We start from the raw sequence: 21,508 nt of genomic DNA, 5'->3' as shown, positions 1-21,508 counted from the left end.
GTGTAGCCACTTTGGAAAATAGTTTGGCGATTCCTCAGCAAGTTAAACATAAAGTTGCCATATGAACCAGCAGCAATTCCATTCCTAGACATATACTCAAGAGAAGAGAAGAACATATATTCACACAAAAACTTACACATGAATGTTCATAGCCACATTATTTATAATAGCCAAAAAGTAGAAACAATCCAAATGTTGAGCTGATAAGTAAATAAACAAAAGCTGGTGTATCCATACAATGAAATATTATTCAGAAGTGAAAAGAAGAATTTATACAACATGGATGAACCTTGAAAATATTATGTTAAGTGAAAGAAGCCAGTCATGAAGGACCACATATTCTATGATACCATTTAAATGAAATACCCAGTATAGGCAAATCTAGAAACAAGAAATAGATTAGTAATTGCCTAGGGCTGAGGTCAGAGGGGACATGAAGAGGTTGGGGTTGGGGAGTGATGACTCAGGTATGTGGAGTTTCTTTTTGGTATAAAAGAAAAATGTTCTCTGATTCATTGTGTGGAACGTGGATGGATGCATGACTCTGAATCTACTAAAAGCCATTGAAATTTTACACTTTAAATGAATAGTTGTATGGCACATAAATTATATTTCAATAAGTCTGCTTTTTAAAATCTGATCTTTTTTTCCTAAGGCAACTTAAGTTCAGTGAAAGAAGAGCCATATATATGAAATGAATCAGTGTAATTTGGCCATATTTTCAGTTTGCATTTTAATAATTGCTGTTGTTAGAAACGTGCTTTTGAAATGTTTGTTCTGAAAAAGCAACTTTATTTTGGATGGATAAAAAGTGCCACTTACTGGTTCTCCATTCAGTATTACCAACGAGCAGTACAGCTAGAGTTATGAAAATTGTTTGGCACGTAGAAGCACGTAGCTAGAATTACCCTAAAGACGAAGTCTTACTGATAAAGGGAAGCTACCTTTGAAAGTACACTTGATCGTATAGATCTGAGGTAGAATTGGCTAGTTATTGAATATGAATGTCAGGTGGATCACTGTTTCACCAGTTTTAAAGACAGAATCATTGTCTTCTGTCATTTATCTCAAAATCTCAGTTAAAAATTGATGCACACAGCATGAAGAGGAAGGAAGTTATATGTAAACTGATACTCTATACTAGTTTTTCCCAAGAAAGCTGCATGAAGGCTAATCTAGTGGGGGGGGGGTTGTTAAGGAGTATAAGTAGCTTGAAAATGAGGGTTCTTATAAACAAATTGTTTCTAGGTTTGAGCTTTATATTGTTCTGAATGGCAAATTATGATGTGAGCAAAAGTTACCACATTTCAATAAAGGTAAATTTTTTCTCAAGTTTTAATAATTAGAAGAGAAACTGTATAAAACAAAGTATTATATTCTAGAAAATAATTATTTGTAACTTTAAGGTTGAATAAAGTAATAATAGAAGTTGAAATGACAAAATATATTATTTTAGTGTCTGTATTGAAGTTGTATTTTCATTAAATTGGATCAAATGCAAAATAGCTTTTTTTCTTAAGAAACAATTTTTCACTCAGTTGTTGTAAAATTACATGGACAGTCATAATGCATATGATTTCTACAGAAATTTCTGCTCTTAAGAGTCCAGAAAAATTTTCATTAATGTTGCTTAAAGATATATTAAAGATATAAATAAAGATATCCTGACTACAGTCAGAATAATAGGTTAAAATCTGAGCTTTTCTAAATAGAACAAAAATCACTATTTGCATATTTTTTGCCTTCCCTTTCCCAAGGCCATTAACAGGATGCCACTTGGTTTCTTCCTTTCACTTTCCTTATGAAAGACTTCAGGCCAGAAGCAATTTGGGGATTCTGTGAGGCCAGGTGGAAGGAGGAAGAAGATGAAGGAGTAATTTTTCTGGGAGTTTTATGGAGTGGGGGAAACTGGGATATGATAGAAGCACGTAAGAGAAGAAAGAAGGATTTTTAAAAGTATTATTCAAGAAATGACAATAAAGAACTTTCGTTATTTTGAAATTATTTTTTGATTGTCATACAGTTTCTCTGGCCACAACACAGCTTGGGATGAGACAATATGGGTCAAAGATTTAATAAGACTGGGAATTGTCAAAAGTTTTCTATAAGTAATTGAGATGGGAGCTTAGGGGTGGAGAGCGCAGTCTAATCTGGAAATGGAAGGTATTGCCACAGGTGACATTCATTATTGTTGCTTTTAGTTTTTGTTGATCAAGATTTGCTATTTTATTCTATGTAGGAACAAGCTATGTGGCTGATTTATGACCTACCATTTTTATCATGAATAACAATGACATTTATTGAATTTTATGTTGGTTTGGGGGCGGAGGTGGGAAGGGAACATAGGAAGGAGAAGTAGAGTAACATTTGGTCCAGTATGCCTTCCTTATATATGAAACAAACGTGGCAAGTCTATATTTTCTCTTTTTGTCTTGTCATTTGTCATATTCTGCTCTGTAATGTTAGCCAAAGTGAAAGCATTTTCTCTATCTTGTGGATTGTTTTCCTGCAGGTAACAAATCACAGGACAGTGGCATAGCAGAGATGGAAGAACTTCCGGTACCACATAACATCAAAATAAGCAACATTACATGTGACTCATTCAAGATTTCATGGGAAATGGATGCAAAATCAAAGGATCGTATTACACACTATTTCATTGACCTTAATAAGAAGGAGAACAAGAACTCCAATAAATTTAAACACAAGGTAAAATCCTAACACATCCTTACATTCATTTGTGTCTTGAAACTTTCTAAATATGATGACATTTTGACAGAAGGAATAATGTTGTATTAATTACTTATGACACTGGGAAGAAACTCTATTCCTCTAAGAAATTTTTGTTAGAAAATGAAATGCCAAGTATATTGCTAAAATACAGTTTTTTCCAGAAAACGTGAAACTTTGAGTTTCATACAGAAAATGAACATGTGTTAACGATTTTATTTAACTCACTAATGAGGTAACTGATGTGGTATTACAACCAATTCAAAGGATGATCCAAAAAAAGGCACCTTTATGGATCAGGACATTGAAATAAATGTAGAAGTGGAGGCAAAGCCGGTCTGGGGTGGGGTAAGGGGCAAGAGCAGGAGGGGAGGGTTGTACTTCCACTGGACAAAGTTGACTTGCATGTATTTAGACAAGAATAACTGAATTGTTATCAGTTGTCTACAAATCACAGAGTTGTAAAAATAGAACCAGAAGGAGGTAGGCAGAAGTGTGCTACAGACGATTCATAGTTTTCCACTGAAGCACATGTTTTCATATAATAACTGCCAAAAGAAGAATGTGATGCAGCTTACAAACTTTAGGATATTTGTGAAAATACTTTAGGGCTGAAAATTGTTCTATGTAGTCAATTTTATTTTATGGTTTGAGAATAAAAATTAACCTTTAGGTATTTTAGACATGTAGCAATTCTGGTGTTCATTCTCTTACCTGCCTGCTTACCACATCTTTTCTGACAGGCATCCCCCTTCAGAAGTAGCTACAGAAAGGATAATAGTTACCTGGTTTAAGAATTCTTTGTGTTTCAGTATTTTCACTGATGATGAAAACTGACCTTTTTTTTTTTTTAATATTGATACTAAATTTTAACTTGGCAAATCTTTTGGAAGAATTGTCTTGTCTGGAAGCTATACATTGTAGTAGATGTGTAATTATACTACTAATGGTAAATGAGGCTTATCCATCCAGATAAGTGCGAAAGAACAAGATTGGCAAGTCGTTATTTTCCCCATGTTTCTATTGTAATTGTTCTTCCTGGTCTTGCATATTCTCTTTGCTGACATTTGCCTTCTTGAAGTAGTTTTGAAATATTTAGCATTAAATGATGAGGGGTCAAATCAAGATTTGATCCTCTGTCTTCATTCCACACTTAGAATATCATATCTTAGGAAGTACAGTGAATATTCAACTAGCAGGTTTAACTACCTTATTAATCATTGTTCAGAAATGTCTAAACTTTTCTGTGACACATAGACTCCATACTTGAATACAAGTAAAGCAAATGTCACCTCATTTGTATGTAAAACTGATCATTTACTTTTAAAATGTTCTGTCCCCTCACATATTTTTAATAATGGGCTACTCGTATAAAATTATTGTATAGTATAAGTTAAACAAATATAATATTTTAAAATACTAAATCTGTTGAATTTTTATTTGTTTTTGTTTGTGTTGCTTTATCATTTAATATTATAATACTGCATTTTAAGGAGCATATTAAGGAGTGTACGGAGAAGAATATTATACTGGAAATGGATCCAAGTACATTTATGTCATTAGCTAGCCTGTCTCTTGATCAAATTGGGCCTTAATTTTTATACCTGGAAAATTAGAGATTTGAATCTAATAATTGCTAAATATCTCTAAACAGAAAACTTGTCATCAGCCAGGACTTTAATAAGTTCTTCCATATTATTTACAATTGATTCAAGTTATACTGCTGAATTTGTTTATTTCCTTTCTCCCTTCCTTCTCCTCTCCTCTCTTTCTTCTTTCCTTCCAACTTCCCTTTCTTCCTTTCTTAGGATGTTCCAACAAAACTGGTGGCAAAAGCTGTTCCCTTGCCGATGACTGTCCGTGGACACTGGTTTTTGAGCCCAAGAACTGAGTATACAGTAGCAGTGCAGACTGCCTCAAAACAGGTTGATGGTGATTATGTTGTGTCTGAATGGAGTGAAATTATAGAATTCTGCACAGCAGGTAAGAGAACCGGGTACAAATACGGGGGAAAAAACTTATTTAATAGTTCCTGGAAAGCTAATTATAGAAAATATATTTTTTGTAATTATGAAGTGATACATCTTGCATTGGTCATTTTTGCATTGCCACTAGCATTGTGACAGAGGGAGCTGAGGTTCTCAGCAAAAACTAGGTAATGGCATTAAATTACTTCTGTGCTACATGCACAGTTTGATTTTTCAAAATGAAAGCTCTGCAAATAAAAATTGATGCAGCTTAAAAATATACTCAGCATATCTTGAGATTTATTTTGAGAGAGAGCTTTATTTTTCTTCCTTTATTTTTTTTTAATTTCTTATTTTACAACTCTTAAAGAAGCCAGGAGCATCCTTTCTCTAAGGGAGCTGGAGGCTGATCTCAATGACTAGCAGAAATGTCATTGGATTTTTCACTTGAATGCTGAAAATCTCTAAGCTAAAGTCGTGTGTGTGTGTGTGTGTGTGTGTGTGTGTGTCTGTCTTTGCTTAATTAGAAAATATCTCAGCCATTTAGCACTGGGATATCTGATGTGGAGAATCCATCCCCTTAGATCATGAACTGTACCTTAATAATAGACTGGTTTGTAAATGTTACCATTCATCTTATTCATTTATCTATTTGTTTATTTATTCAATCAAGAAACAATTATTTATTGAGCACTTAAGTAGGTGGTGAAGGGCAAAAATATATCTCTATTTTAACACATCTGTCATCCTCTCCTTTTGTCTCTGAGAAGGGGCTTTGTTTCCTCTTTGTCTAGGTAACTGTATTCTCTATAAAATTGTAGAGAGAGGCTGAGTGTTTCAACACAAAGGAGCTTGTGGAAAAAGTCTTTAAAACAATTTGCCTCACCTATTGCAGGTTGCTTGGCAACTTTCCCCAGCTGAGACATCCTTCAGATAAATCAGCTTTTCTTCCCCCATAGCCTCACACTTGCATTTTTTTTAGACTCAGTATGTGCTTAGTTACTGCTGTATCTCTCCTTAAGATGCCATTGATTATAATAAGAGCCACCATTTTATGTATCACTAAGAAAAAACACTGCCAATTAAACTGCAAAACAGTGTTTTGTTATAACGTTTATTGTCAGACTCATGTCAAAGATGCTAAAATGTGAAAAAATACATTTTAAAATGAAATATGGCATACATCATAGTCCAGTAAGCAGTAACCACATAGCTAAAGATTTCAATATTATATAGTGTGTAAAGAATTCTTACTGATTTGACTTTTACCTGTATTTGTGTCATACTAAAATTAATATATCCTTTCAACTGTTTCCTGAATTAAAATTCCTCCTTGGAATCTACCTCATGTTTACTCTTATTTACACGTTTCCATTTACTTTTATTGCATCCTACCAGGGAGGTTTAATCTAAGTAAGACACAGTTAAACAGTATCTTTTGACACTGTTTTAATACATAGTATTTTCCCTAGGACTGCACCAAACAATACCATAGTTGTTTATTCATTTTAAAAAGCTATAATTTACCTGCTAAAACCCGATTTGACAATAGGGAAAGGTGTGAAATATTACTTCTTCTTTAACTTAAAGAAGCCCTCTGGCATTTTCAGTTCAGAAATAACTATATACATACACACATATACACATATTCACTGTCCTATATATAACTACATTAGTACATCTTTTATTTCTACGTCTGTCAAGAAAAACCTTGTTGTCTTACTTTTCTTCAGAGTGATCTCCCTATTGCTCTTTTATTCAGATGCATCCTATAACTCTTCTAAGGAAATTATAGGATAAATAAATAAGGAAAATGCCAGCTTTTAAATGTGCCACAATATTTTTATGAATTATTTTGCATTTTTATTTTTAGATCTTATTAAATCTAATGGGAACTTAAGCAGTTCAAAGCTTGTTATTTCAGTTTATCAAAATAATTCATAGCTTATTTTGCATAAACTTTATCCATAACCTCGACTCTGCACATTTTGAGAAAGCTATTTTATACAAAATGCCTTTCAATCTAGACATATAATTCACTCATAATTTATTGGGCATGATTGTGCTATGCACTGTGTAGAGTACTGGAAATAAAACAGAATGCCACTGACTAATTTCTAGTCTAGTCCATGACAGAGATAAAACCCTGTAAGTCATAGTTGTCTGTATATTTACCTCTTCCCTTAGACAGTGAATTCTTTGAGAGGAAGAAAAATATTTTTTTCTTTTAACTTGATCATTTAATTTTGCATGATGCCTTGTACATCATATGTTCTAACCTAAATGTTTGTTGAGCCAGTAAAGCAGTGAGTAAACAAAGTATGCTGCCATGAGTAGTTCAACTAGGTTTCTCTTGTTTGGAAAGTCTTAAAATCTTTATAGACCAAAATTTTTGCCTAGATTGTAGTACAAGAGTTTGGCAACAATCCTCAGTTTTCGAAACAAAAAGTTGGTGAAAAGATCAGATTAGTTTGAGAGGTGCTTTAGACTTTCATGAGTCTTGTGTATTCAAGAACTACCAATCAGGAGCCAGAGATCTAGTCTCTAAGTTACAAGCTTTATGGACATTTGGCAAATTAAACTGTGACAAGCCTCCATCTCTGCATCAATAAGATGGTCATACTTAATTTACCTTGCCAACTCCAAAGATTTAGGGAGTAAATTAAGTGACCATTTTTACTGTTACTCCTTTAAATTCCATCTGCTACTGATTTCAGGTTACAATAAATCTTTTATTTGGTTTATCAGTTGATTAAAGAAAGGCTAGTATGGTGCTGATTGACATTACTTGGGCTATGCAGAATCTGCATTCCTTATTTAACATTTTGGTTTCAGGATCTTTAATTTCAGTGAATGAAAAAAAATGCAAGGGTATTCTAAAAAGCAACCATAAACCATAGCAAACACTTTTGCAGAAAGAAAAAAAAATATGCCTCACAAAGATAATGTTTTCCTGTTTAAGTGTAATTTCCTATTCACTAAGATGAATTTCCTGAAAGTAAATTTTAATAGTGTACAATGTAATAAGCCTGTAAGTTGATGCTTTTGATAAATGTATTTTTAATAAGACTTTTTTTGGTTATTTTCAGACTATTCAAAAGTTCATCTAACACAGCTGTTGGAAAAGGCCGAAGTGATTGCAGGACGGATGCTTAAATTTTCTGTTTTTTATCGTAACCAGCACAAAGAATACTTTGACTATATTCGGTAAGGATCAAAATATGTACACTGATTTGCTTTACTAAGTGCCATTCCAAATTCCTAGCTCAGGTTTCCCCTGAGTCTGCTTCTGTGAAACAGCAATTTCATCTTTCTTCTCAAAACAGTTGATTATACTCTGACTTTTATTTCCCAGAAATAATTAAGTAGAAAAAGTCAGATTGTGGGATGTTTTTTCCACATCACTTAGATTCCTTTCCACAATCATTTGTAATACCAGTTGCTATCAATTTGAGTGGAAGATCTTAAACCTCCAGGGTTAAGACTGATGAGCATTTCATATACAGTTACACACTCCCCTAATTCCCAATAAGTCAGTGCCTTCTGTCTCATACAAACTACTAAATTTTCTCCTTTTCTTATGGGTTTCTGAAAATGAGAGAATAAAAGGGTGACCCTTTAATAAAATACTGTGGTGAATCAGGTGAGATTTTCAGGCTTATGCCTACACAGAAATCTCTCAGCCATTATCTTGGGTTAATTATTCATGAGGAAAATCTGTTTACTTTTGAATTCTAGTGTTTATCTAGTATTTCTAAGATATCTTATGTTTATCCCTGGAAGCAGTTTCCAAGAATTCAAAAGAATTTCACACTACAAGTAGTTTTAATACTTACAGCCGTTTAATATTTATAGGAAGTTTCAGGAGAGTGTTTTAAAGTGAGACTGAAGCTTTTAAATTGATAAATGCTATATAGGTTCTAAAACTTCTACATGGTAACCCCTGTAAATTGTCATTTTAAACGCTTTAGTCTCACTTTAAAACTCAAGTATTCTTGACGGGATTGTATATGAAAAAAATTTAGGAAGTTTTGTTATTTTTTGTTTAACTCTAGTTTTTCTTAAATCAAAATTGTAGTTCCAGATCTAAATAAGCTGCAAGCTGTGGAAATGCAAAGGGAATCACAGAGAAATGAATTTAGGCATGTGTGTTCTTCAAATTGAGTACTTTGTAATATCATATATTTTTATATTTTTTATTGTGAAAATTTTTCCTGCCTTCTGTTGGAATATCCTATACAGAGTTTAGTCCATAATTTGCTTAGCTATAAAATTATTTACCTGAGTCTATATAGTTCATGGCAGATGCCATTCATCTAATTTAGAGAATATGAACTGGGAGATGCAACACAAACTACACCTGTTGATGTTGAATAGGGATGACCATACATACTTGGTAAGAAAGGCATTTCCTTATATTTGTTAAGCATAAAATGAGAAATAAAAGATCCACTGTTGCTATTTTCTTTAATAATACATTAACAGGATAAATCATCTTTGGTACTAGGCTGATTGCTGGACTATTGCCAGCATTTGCTGTAGATGGCCACTAGAGGTCACCAGTTCTCTGATTTTTCTCTGTCCTCTGGGAATTGGCCTTCTGTTTCCAGGTCCTTGCATACTCTAGAATTTGTTCCATTTGTTTTCAGAGATCCTTCCAAGAAGAAAAAAGATAGAGAGCATGGAAAATGGAAAAAAATATTGTATATATGATTGATTCCAATATATTAGTATGAAAGGTGTATTTACTAACAAGGAAATTTACCTCTTGGATTTTCCACGATAGTTGTAAAATCCATGTAAATTATATTTTGATGCAGTATATGTACATATATTTACACACACACATATACACACTTGCCAAAGCATGGGTACAATTTTTCAACGTTGGTTTTTTAAAAAGCTGTATTAACTGAAGCTACGTTAGCATCAGTGAATCCTATCCTTTTAAGTAATGCACTCTGTAATTAGTGCACACTTTATCAGGATTAATTTAAAATGTCATATTGTTATTCACAGTGCTTGAATAGAAAGGAACCTTTCACTTAGCTGACACACTTTCCAAATCATTGAGTTATGCAAAAACCCTAGATAAATTCTGACTCAGTTCACATGGGATGAACTCATTTTGGTATCTTCCTCTAGAAATGAATTCCTAAATGAATATTGCTTTACCTTACCCCAAATCAAAATACGCTCTCTCTCTTCCTTCAAGTTCACTGCGTAGTCTAACTGTCCTTAAAACACCTGTTTTCTCTTCAGGAATCCACTGAGATGGCAGACACGTATAGGAACTCCAGCGCTTTCTGGTGCTAGATTGTATTTCCTCAAAGATGACGTTTGTCACTGGTGTTAGGGCATTCCTCGTAGCCCGAGCGCCTGTTGAGATTTGGTCAAGGCTAGAATTTAGCCACCTATAGGTAATGTCAAAAGATGCATTATCCTTGATCTGATGGTAGGATGGATGAGTACTCAGGCTTTTAATACCAAACACTTGACGTTCAGGCCTATCACCATTGAACGCTGTACATCAGTAGCTTTACCACAGCTGTACCAAGCAGCGACCATTTGTTTTCTCTTGCAGAGAGCATCATGGGAATGCTATGCAGCCCTCTATCAAGGATAACAGTGGCAGCCATGGTTCTCCCATCAGTGGAAAACTAGAAGGCATCTTCTTCAGCTGCAGCACTGAATTCAATACTGGCAAACCACCCCAGGATTCACCTTATGGAAGATACAGGTTTGAGGTTGCGGCAGAAAAACTTTTTAACCCCAATACTAACTTATACTTTGGGGACTTCTACTGTATGTACACTGCTTATCATTATGTGATTCTTGTTATTGCCCCAGTGGGATCACCAGGAGATGATTTTTGTAAGCAGCGCCTTCCTCAACTGAATTCCAAGGATAATAAATTTTTGACCTGCACAGAAGAAGATGGGATGCTGGTTTACCACCATGCCCAAGATGTCATTTTAGAAGTCATTTACACTGACCCTGTGGATCTTTCTCTAGGCACTGTGGCAGAAATCACTGGTCATCAGCTCATGAGTTTGTCTACTGCAAATGCAAAGAAAGATCCCAGCTGCAAAACCTGTAATATCAGTGTTGGACGCTAATGCCCACTTTTCTTATTATTAGTCCTTTTCTTCCCTTAGGAGCATTGATCCTCTGTAGTCCATTTTCATCACCAGATGTTTTCCACTGACGCATGCACATGCCGCTATCACCAAAAGCAAACTGCCACTTTTCAAATTTCATTCAGAGCTGTTTTAGTGTTTCCTATTCCCTACCCTTCCCACTACGTTCAATGATGAAATAGCCTCAGTTGTCCTTCTGACACTTTCTTGCCTAGATGCTGCAATGTTTTTATTTTTTCTTTATGCCAAATGTAACGAAACAATTATATAAACTGCTTTAGCAAAATACAAAATAATAGCTTATAAATGGTGTTTAAATATGCACTCATTTTAATCTACTGAACAAATATTGGGATAACTCCAAACCGCATGAAAGGGTGTAATTGCAGCATGAGTTAAATCCTGAAGCTTAGAATTGTCAGCACTTCCAACTTGTTGTTTGACAGTGTTATTTATATTAGCTAACAGGAAACTACTGTGTTTCAACATAATAAATATAATAGAAAAATATTTTATTTGTATTGTTGTATAAAATATTTACAATCTTATAGAATATATAGAGTTACATTTTAATAGCAATTGTATACATGTCATGAAACCATTTCCCTTATCAAAGATGTAGTTTGTAAACCTCAGATAGCTGTGTAATCTGTCCTGTTACAAGTAGATGACTTAATTAAACAAATGTATGAAGGACATTATTCTGATTCAAGTTATAAACCACCAGGTAAATACAGAGAAAACAATAACCCTGTGAAAGTGTGCTTCTGAAAAGTCAATACTCTTCCCATCCAAACTATATGAAAATGTGAATACAAACATGGTTGTTGGTATTAAGAGAAAAATGTTGACCTTTTACTTATTTTTACATAAGCAAAAAGTAATAAACATGTGGTTTGGTACAAAATAATAACAAAACAATATACACTAAAGTTCATGAAGTAAATCAAATACTCTGGCTTCACTTCCAAGGTGTCATAACAAACCATTTTCCAAACCTTTCATTTTATACAGAATGAGGAACAACTACAGCTCATGAGAAAGTTTTTTGACTTTACAAACAGACCTTGGAACATTAAGAAAAACACGTATTCCCAATGGAAAAATAGTTATATAATCTTAGAGTAAACAAAACAATTAGCAATCATAACTGTGATCACATTAATTATATACTACAGACACATCTATCCAAAATACCTATTTTCAAATTTCAATACAATATTTTAATATAAACATCTCTCAGTTATAGACAAAGATAAATGCACAAAGTACATGCTATCAGAATGAACTTTGGTAATCAGAAATGTAAAATTTTAAGTAACATAAAATACTGTGCTATTTTTATATAGAAATAAAAAATTAGCAGTAACACACTCTAGTATATTTTAGGGTGCTTAAAGCCTAGCAGACTTAAGGGACAAGGTAGTAAATTTTTTTTGTCACTTAAAAATCTATTAGAAGTTTCAAATAAATTACATTCTTACTAGCTGTATCCCTTCCTACATGAAATTAAGATTTTTCTTCTTCTTACTGATATTTTAAAGTCATGCTGTTTTCCATATGTCAATATAAGCAACCTTTGGACACTAAATAGACTCTGACAAGTGACCCATTGAACATGGTGATGCTTTGTGTTATTTAGAGTTGATAAAATAGCTGTTTTCTAACATAATTATACTGAGTTTTCTCCTTGTCCTGGAGAAGGCTGAATTTTATTTTCCAATTGTACTGTTACTTGTATTTTCCCCCCCATTTTACTCCCTTCTGTTCTTAAAACAGCTAATACTACCACTAAAGTGCTTCAGTTTTCAGTTGTCAAAAGTACTTAGCAAGAATGGCAGAGGAAGATAAACAACTCTCTCAGGTGAAAGCAATCACAAACATTTTCTGTACCTCAGATAGTTTTGGCCACATCCTGCTTGCTGATGAGGACCTCTAATAGCCTCAGTTTGGCTTTGATGTGCTTGTATTCATAGTACTCATCTGCCATGGGTATCTTATCTTCCTTTTGTGGACTTCTGCAAAAAAAAAAAAAAAATACCATCTATTAGTTCATAAGGAACCAAGTCATTAAAAGTCCTTTTTGAATTCTTAAATGAAAAAAAGGACAGGGTAGCAGTTTGTACTTGATTTCTACATCTTTTTTTTTTCCCTTCCCTTTCATCTTCATTCACTCCCTCATCCATGTGTTACTAGGTCTCAATATAGCAGTACTTTTTGAGAAGCTAAGTATCATAGGTATTTTGCAAATATGATCCAGTGCATAGACATATAATGTTGAGGCAACTGAAAAGGTCTGAGTAAAAAATAAAAAAATCAGCACCTTCAAGGCATTTCTTATCTAGTCATTCTCCCATTACCCACACCACAGTTCCATGCTGTGCAGTGTTTGGTCTTTAGAGTGATGTTAAAAATATCAACCAAAAAATACTACAGAAATTATACTAATAGAAACAACAAATTTATAGTGATAAGAGGAAAACTCAGTATCTACCTTAAAAACATGAAATATTTCTAAGTTTTCTTGTAATTATTGTATCTGTCTCTGCTACTGTATAGAAGAACCACTGAGAATTGAGAATTTCCTTTAAGGAATTTATAAGTCTAAATTGTAGTGATTCCCTTTGCACACTAATTCTACTAAGACTAGGTACATGATGATGCATCTGTTTTTATAAAAATGCATTTTAACTACTACATGTTCTTGACATTTACTTTGAAGAATACTTGGGTAACACCTGGAGTTCAAACTATTTGCCTTCCCACAAAAATACACTGATTGCCAGGATATGTTTTCTAAAGGACAATAGCTACTTCAGGATCTCAGAAGGGTCTTTTCTCCTTACTTAATAAAGATGGCCAATTGCTTTTAGAATATTCCATCCGTAAGTTTGAAGTACGAAGGGTGGAAAACACACGTGAAGTCTCCACAATTGCTACTGAAAATAAGCACGAGCACTCTCCAATTAGACCACCGGGCAGGCAGCAAGCACGGAACATTCCACCTAGACCCTGTCTACTTTCCCAGTACTGATAAGATTACAAATAAAAGAACCGTTAATCTATAAATAGAACCCCTAAGAATGTAGTTATCTACTTGTGGTGTAACACTGTATGCTGCCCTGAAATAATCTTTTTCAGAACAGAGAACAATGCTCAAATCTATACACGGGGTTCTTTTTAAATGTTGTCTCAGTTACATAATTCTTTGCCTCCATTCTGTGTTCTGGGCCAAACTTATAACTGGGTGTCTAAATACTATCTTAATTTGTGTAAACAGATCTAAGTGAAAAAATGGTCTAATTTACAGGGAAACACTAATAGTCCATTATGTAATTTTCTCTGGCCCTGCATACTCCATTTTGGCTAATAAACCAGGGTACACTGGCCAGAGTGAAAATCTTTTCAAAATATTTCCTTAAGCAGTTTTCCTATTATATAAAATACACTACTGTTAAGCACAGTTCTTGGCTCATAACTTAATAATGTCATATGTATATAATTATGCTTCTTGCATGGTGAATATTACCAAGAACATTCACAGTACCTTAGAATTTTTAATAATCCATTTGCATGATTATTTTACCTATGGATAGTTAACCTTTCCCAATGAAATGTTTTAGGAAAATAAGATTAAGATCCATATTTTCTAGCCATTCAACTGTTTGATTTTACTTGTAACATAGCACCGCTTCTGCAGTTAGTTTAAGTGTGTTGCCACAAGAGGGCATATAACCTCAGTCAACTATCAGGCGCATGTGAAGTCGGTCTGGGACTCACTTGTGCACAGAATGCTAACAAGCAGAACATTAACTTCCCCGTATGTGGAAAGGCATGCAAGTGCTGCTGCAGACCATTAGGCAGGACCACTAACACATGGGGCAGCTCTCCAACTCTTCAAATTCCTGGGTTCAAATAGGTTAAAAAGATGTAAAAATTGTATGGTAATTTTGTAAAGGCAGAAGTAGAAATGGAAAAAGCAAACAAGAAATTACGTTTCATGTTCTAAATTTAACAGCCATATAACATTCCTCACTAGATAGTTAGCAGCAGCAGCAAGGTAAGTAATTTGGACTTCTAGTCACCAACTGGAAGGAAAGATTCCAGCCAGAACACTTGGTGGGCTACCTCTGTACTTGCGGAGAGGAAGAAGTCTGATAGGTCTAGTCCGAGCGAGCCAGCACTGGCGACCTGAAATGGAAAGTTACTAAGAGGTGGCTAGACTAAGCTTCCAAGCCGCTTTTAGAAAACAGTCCCTTCTCAATCAGGGCAACCCTCGAGCTGCTGAAGTCAAAGCCATTCAGGAGAGGCAGGCACCTAGACGGAGAAGAATGCTGAGGAGCGAGTGTATCACTGACGCCCATCACTGACTCTGCCACCTTAACAATTTGACTTTGGGAAAGTTAAAGACTGATGTCCCACGTGACAGCGACAGCTTTCCAAAGAATCCCAGGGACTCCAATCATTTCATTTTACAACTGTGGGAACAGGCTCAGGACAGCTAAGTGACCTGTCTCGGTCTCTTCTAGAAGTAGATAAATAACCCTTATCTCATGATTTTATACATATATACATACATACCTGTATTTTTATATTTTTACATATACATACATAATTTTGATGGTACACCAAAATTTATAAGAAATTAACAGAGTGCATAAAGAATCATGGGTTGACATAGAAAAGTAGAGGACGTGACTAAACATTTATTTAAGGGATAGAAAGACTATAGCTGTGAACGTTTGACCAAACTCCTGAAATAAAATAATTAAGGGTAGATCCCGATGCTTAAAGGATAAATGTAAAGCAAATGAAGAATTATTTAAGTAGGGAATAAATTGTGGAACTAAGGAACTAAGAACAAAGAAGTTATATGGGCTGAAAAATTGATTTTTTAAAGGGTTAGATAAATTCAATAGCTATAATGAAACTTATTATGCAAAGTTGGGGGCTTGGGAAGTTCACCTTTTTTTTAAATCTTGATGTCTCATACCTGATAGCTACAGCCTCCCATAAAACATACCCAACAACAGCACTATTAGAATGTTGCATTAAACAAATCCTGGGTCTAAGTCACTGTGCAGATTATTTAGGTCTTGTATAAAGTCACTGTTCCTGCAAAAAAATTGCAACTCACTCTTACAAGTAGTTTTCTAGGAAATATTAGCTCAGAAATATCTCTGCCTATACTTACCTTCCTGTTTGTTTAAAAAACTGTTCCTCAAATTCTCTTAAGGCTTTCCGAAGTCTCTTCTTGTCAGCCCTGGTTTCTCGGAGATGATCGAGAAGTACAGGCCTGTGTCAGGTAAAACACGTATTTGCCATTAGTGAGCTCCAGCGTAACTGATTATCATGAGCTGACTGACCTGTTTAGCAAAAGTATATTATGATGTAGAAATGTTCTGCCTACAAGAGTGTCTTCTGAGTAAGTTTGGCACATGTAGAGCCTGACCAAGGGAGCACATCACAGAGGAAATAACTTGATGAAAACAATGTCATAAGAAAAGAGAAAGGACAGACAGGAGGCAAGTGGACTGAGTCCATTATAAAAAATAATGAGAGTAAAGGACATATGAACACATGAGGGAGAGACAGACATTCTGGAGGAATACTCATCAGTACTTGGTGACAGACTAAACTTAAGAGGCACATGAGGAAGAGATTTTAAAGAAAATTCTACCCTTCATCTAGTATAGAGAGAGAGAATGGCAAAACCCTTGGGAATGAAACAAAGAGCCAAAGAAAAAAGCTGTAATTCTGTTGCAGGTTCTACTCCATTCTCCTAAGAGAGAAATTTAGAGCAGGAATTTTCATCTGGGGAACTTATATCTGGTTTCAGAAATGTTGTGAACTTCCTTAAATTATATATGCACATTTTCCAAAAAGAAAAAGATTGCATTGCTTTAAAAAAAAAAAAGTCCAACACCCAGCAAAAGTTAAGAATAGCTGTTTTAGAACTGCCAGCAAATGAAGGGAGGGAGGAAGATTGATACTCTGCTTCCAAACAGGTCACTCTTCCCTGAGCTGAAATTGGGGTACCAACTGATACAAGCACAACTCAAATCTCAGCTTACAACTTAGTCCTTGGTCTTGCCTCCTTATTTGTGGGGATTCCATCTCTATCTTGGGGCATACACTCACTACAATATAATACACGTTAAAGAAAAATCTCATAATCTGGCCTATAATACACAAACCAAAGAAGGCCAAGTGATCAAGAGGAATGCCAGCTACTGAATAATGGTTAACAATAATGATAATATTAATGAATAGCCAAATAGCTCCTGACTGAGGGGCCATTAGGATAAAAAGGTCAGCTCATTTACTTGAGGCCCAGTCTGGAGAAACCATTTTATCTAAATGGAATAGATTAGGATAAGGCCCAGTCTGGAGAAACCATTTTATCTAAATGGAATAGATTAGGATAAAGGCCTTGACAGCTGTGGACCCAACACTGGATCCCAGTTCCTTTTGGCCCAGCATTTTCAAAGGGCAACTCTGCTTCGCACGGCACCAAGCATGACACTGGAGCCAGACCCCGCTGAAAATGTGCAACCGTAGCAAACTGAACATGAGCATTCATGACATCTTCAGGATCTGATCAGAAGCCTTGGTTCCTCGTGGCTTTGTTGTCCCTATTTTTCTGGCAAGAGGATAGATAACCAGATTGTGCTTTTAAGGCTTCTCTCTGGTAGACAGTATTTTTAGAGAGTTTAATAGCTCTTCTGAATTTTGTGTGCACATATAAGGTCCCCCAGACCAGAGGAGTTAAAAGGAAAACTCCACACTTAGGATTCACACTCACATGGTGGCCTCGTGTAAATTGGACATGGAGAGGGCTGGCTGTTTGATTTCTTTCTTTTCATCTGGCAGCAGGACCCTAACAGGCTCAGTCTCACTAGGGTAGGTGAGGTGGTCGCCAGCAGGGAGGTGGGATGCTGGATTTGGCAAAGAAGGTTGTGGGCTTCCCTGTGGACAGTCTTCATCAGAGTCTTCTTCCTCCTGCTTATCATAGGAAGAGTTAAAGTCACAAAATGCTAAGTGCCTCTTGAGGAAGCAAGAACAGGAAGGGGAACCGTAAACAGACATCATGAGAACAGTGACCTCTGTGCCTACTGAGAACCCACAAGGAGGCAACCAAGAGGAGCCCTTGCTCAGTTGCACCAAAAAAACTTGCAGAAGTTAATGAGCCAAGCAGCAGCCATCCTGGGCTAAAACGCTCACCAAACCCAGCTCTCTTCGCTGGGCTAACGAAGGCGTAGACGTCTGGAAGGCAGTCCGGGCTGGGCCGCAGTGCCTACTAGTTCTCCCCTTTCACCCAGACCCCTGGGCCCCAGCTTCGTAACAGTGACATGGGTTGGACTGAGATGGACTACAGACTCTGTCATCCAGAAATACCCACGATCAAGTTCTATGTGGGCCACTTTCAGATACAGAGGATACTCAGAAACTTGAAAAATTCAGGGAAGAGCTCTACAAAGGCCAAAACAAAATGGAGTTACTCCTTAACCTGTTCTGGTAATGCTTATCACAACCAAAAGATGTTCTTGCAAGGAATCAGTATCGTCTTTATCTTTAGAATTGTGGAAGTCTAAATGTACTATAGTATACTTAAATTCATATTTGTTAACACTTATTTCTTTTAATACTGATATCTTGAGCAAGTGTCTGTTTTAATATTGATGGAGTAGGATTTGTGGTGTTTTTTCTAGTTCTGTATTCCCATAAATCATTCTTTATTAAAAACAGTCTAACTCAATTTCCACATTCATATTTTCTAATGCAAAAGATCTACTTATATCTTGCACAGTGATGGTCAAATGGTATCAAAGACAAATGTTGCATTATATCAAGGAACATATTAAAGGAGAAAAAGTAACAACACACACAGAAAGTCTCTGTTTTGTCTAGCTCTGCTGTAAATTAGATAACGCCAAACTATAATCTATTGTTTATTCTCCTCACCCAGGCAATGAAAGCAAATGTTAAAACTGGCTTCAAAAACGGAGTTGCTGTATATTCCTATTTGGTGACAGTTTTATCCGTCACTGTTAAGCACACTGTTGGGGCTGAGGGAGACCACATTTCTACTTTTTGAAATAACAGCTGGCCTTGTTGGCAGCAAACAGTGCCAAGAAGGCGCCTTTATAACTGTCCCTAGCTAAACACCAGTACAAGCACAAGGACAGGTTTCCAGTTAATGCAAGTATCTTGACTTACAATTGTTGGGATAAGGGAAGGCGTGGACAGGATTTGCTTGATAATTCTGTATCGGTCATAAAGAGGCTTTATGAGGTTCTTGTCTTGCTTAGTCACCTGGAAAACATGAAATTAATTATTGTTCCTTTCTCAAACAAGAATGAAAACATGTCAGTATTTCTAGCAGGCCAAAAAAAAAATGTTTTGAGGCCTCAGAGTAAGGGTAATAATACTCTAATGCATCGGTAATTAGGAAAAGGTAGGTCAGTCATTCATAAGATACCATATACATTACATGCCAGTTTTCTTCGAGGAAAGGTTTCTTAAAGAATAGGTCCAAGTTTAGAAAGATGTGTCTACAGCTTTCTGAAGGAGTCCACTGTTTAAACAGTGAGGAGCCTGTTCTTTAATTACTTTTTCATTCTTAAAAAACCAATGGGTGATCAAGACCTATCCATTTTTCTTCTGACACATGCATTTTATCTGGATTTTCAAGGTTGTATCCACAAACGCCAACCTTGTCCAGGTCTTCATCTCTACATGCCTGGATTATATGCTAGTTTACTGGCTCAATCTGACATAAACTAAATACTTTGGATAAAACCTCTGAGTTCTCAATTTCCTACCTATACGACAAGTTAAGTTGGAGTTAAAATTTCCTTCTGACCAAAATATTTAATAACCTCTTGGTCCACTGATGCATTCTATTACCCCTCTGTTCTTTGACTCATCCCTAAGCACACTTTATAACATGTCACAATGTACATACAATTTTAAGGTTTCCCATTTATCTATTAGTCATCTATTTACCTACCTACCTACCCCTACCTCTCCATCCAAAACTACCAAACTCCTCTGCTTGCCTTGGTTTTCCTCCCTGAGGTGTATCCTGTGTTAATTTTCTACATATTTACTACACACCACCTCCTTTTCGCTCCAGTCCAAAGGTTCTCCCTTGGCAGGGAGTGGGGAGGGAATGGGAGAAACAGCGCAGAGCATAATCTCAGGTATCTTTCCTCAAAGTGCACGTGCCCAAGTGTCTTGAGTCTGCTTCCAGATCCGCTAAGAGAATCTTGAGGGAAAAGAAAATGGCTCCAGCGTGTGTATTTTTAAAGCCTTCTAGTCACCCCATGCTTCCCGCCCCTGTCCCCGGTGAGGACCGCTCCGGCCCATACTCATCTCCCTCGTCTCTGAACTTCTCCGTGTCTCACTGTCTGGGCCTTAGCTGTTTCCCGTGTTTCAGTCCTATCTCCCCAAATAATTTACAAGTTTCCTGAGGACAAAGATTATATCATATACCCCTTTAAATTCTCACAGGATCCAACACGTCCCTTTCCCTACTACCAATCTAACAACCCAGGTTTACATGCAAAAGTACTCTAGTTTTTAATAATCATATAAATTCCACAGGCTATAATCTAAGGTTCTTTTATTTTCAGTAGAAAGAATATTTCTCTGTGGAGCCTTTTAAATATTGGTTAAGTAACCCCAAGAACCCTTCATTTTCTAGCCCCATCATTCCTTAAACATTTTCAGTCATGACACATCTTTACATGAAAATTTTTTTTTCTCTCATATATTCCATGAGATTTCATGTATTTCTTAGGTGACAAAGAAAAACATCTCTAAGTTCAGAAAACACTGAAATAATGTTCTTTACTCAGTATCTCATTGGGACATACTCCATAGAGAACACTTCAGAAAATGATGTATGTAACTATTACTGGCATCTCTCTATTACAGTTTGATTTTTGTGATTTTATTTATTTTTAGTGTATTTTCTGGATTCTAGAAAAGCTAAATTTAGTCTTAAAAGAGAAAAAGAAAAGAGTGACCAAAAAGCAACTTAAAATGATGAATGCCTTTAGAGAAAAGTTCCTTCCACAGACACTAGGTGGATGTCAGGGTATGTGTACAAGGTACGCACCCTCTTTCATTTCAATGATTCCATGTTTTTACTCTTACAATCATCACCAAAGCAATCCCCAAAGAGAGATTTGAGGGTTCAATGGCTGTAAGTAGAGGAAACTATCAAAACTCTAATACCCTAAATGCTTGTCTTCAAGTATGTTTCGACAGGAAGGCAGGCTGCCTGCAGGAGGAGGGTTAGTGGTGAGACCGTGGGCCAGGAGCTGGCTCCTACTCACAGGCCTGTAGAGACAAGCTATTAGGAGGCCTGTGAAGTCAGTCTTCATGCTGGAAAACAAGTCAAGAGGTAGGCTCTGCTGGACAGGTGCCTCAAATCTAAGGGGCTATTCCTCAGCCATGTTCTACTAAGAATCAGAACATTTTGTCCTCTGAATTCAATGGCCCTCTTTTTCTGAAATGCATCCTCCCTCCCTAATTCTGTATGTTGGTGGCTGACTGTGGTATGTTAGTAGCATATAACCTTTGATTTTTATCTAAATGAAGGAAATAAGGACCATGTTGAATAACCCCAAAGAGCCAGGGAGAGATACCAAGGGAGAGAAT

The 21,508-nt window shown here is 35.9% G+C and overlaps 2 protein-coding genes across 15 annotated transcripts in view; one reads left to right on the top strand and one right to left on the bottom strand.

The window, feature by feature from the left end:
• The window catches only part of PHYHIPL (phytanoyl-CoA 2-hydroxylase interacting protein like), a 46,218-nt gene extending 34,871 nt beyond the window's left edge, over positions 1–11,347 (top strand). For 2 of the 3 annotated variants that reach the window (XM_064488168.1, XM_031461306.2), the window contains exons 2-5: positions 2,513–2,709; positions 4,539–4,713; positions 7,787–7,904; positions 10,282–10,980. In XM_064488168.1, the coding sequence (XP_064344238.1) occupies positions 2,545–2,709; positions 4,539–4,713; positions 7,787–7,904; positions 10,282–10,816 (993 nt within the window). In that variant the 5' untranslated portion in view covers positions 2,513–2,544 and the 3' untranslated portion in view covers positions 10,817–10,980. Of the gene's footprint in view, positions 1–2,512; positions 2,710–4,538; positions 4,714–7,786; positions 7,905–10,281 lie in introns of all 3 variants that reach the window. The other variant, XM_010985768.3, reaches the window with a different exon arrangement.
• FAM13C (family with sequence similarity 13 member C) overlaps positions 1–21,508 on the bottom strand; it is a 542,774-nt gene that overhangs the window by 413,607 nt on the left and 107,659 nt on the right. For 10 of the 12 annotated variants that reach the window (XM_064488166.1, XM_010985766.3, XM_031461297.2 and 7 more), the window contains 4 exons: positions 19,058–19,153; positions 17,643–17,842; positions 16,032–16,133; positions 12,731–12,855 (listed from right to left, as the gene is read on the bottom strand). In XM_064488166.1, the coding sequence (XP_064344236.1) occupies positions 12,732–12,855; positions 16,032–16,133; positions 17,643–17,842; positions 19,058–19,153 (522 nt within the window). In that variant the 3' untranslated portion in view covers position 12,731. Of the gene's footprint in view, positions 1–9,147; positions 9,352–12,730; positions 12,856–16,031; positions 16,134–17,642; positions 17,843–19,057; positions 19,154–21,508 lie in introns of those variants that run through there. The other 2 variants (XM_031461302.2, XM_031461304.2) reach the window with 2 other exon arrangements.

Source organism: Camelus dromedarius, chromosome 8 (genome assembly GCF_036321535.1).
Source record: "Camelus dromedarius isolate mCamDro1 chromosome 8, mCamDro1.pat, whole genome shotgun sequence".
NCBI classification, from domain to species: domain Eukaryota; kingdom Metazoa; phylum Chordata; class Mammalia; order Artiodactyla; family Camelidae; genus Camelus; species Camelus dromedarius.
The sequence above is the reverse complement of the archived record's forward strand: the minus strand, read 5'-3'. Positions and strand labels throughout refer to the sequence as shown.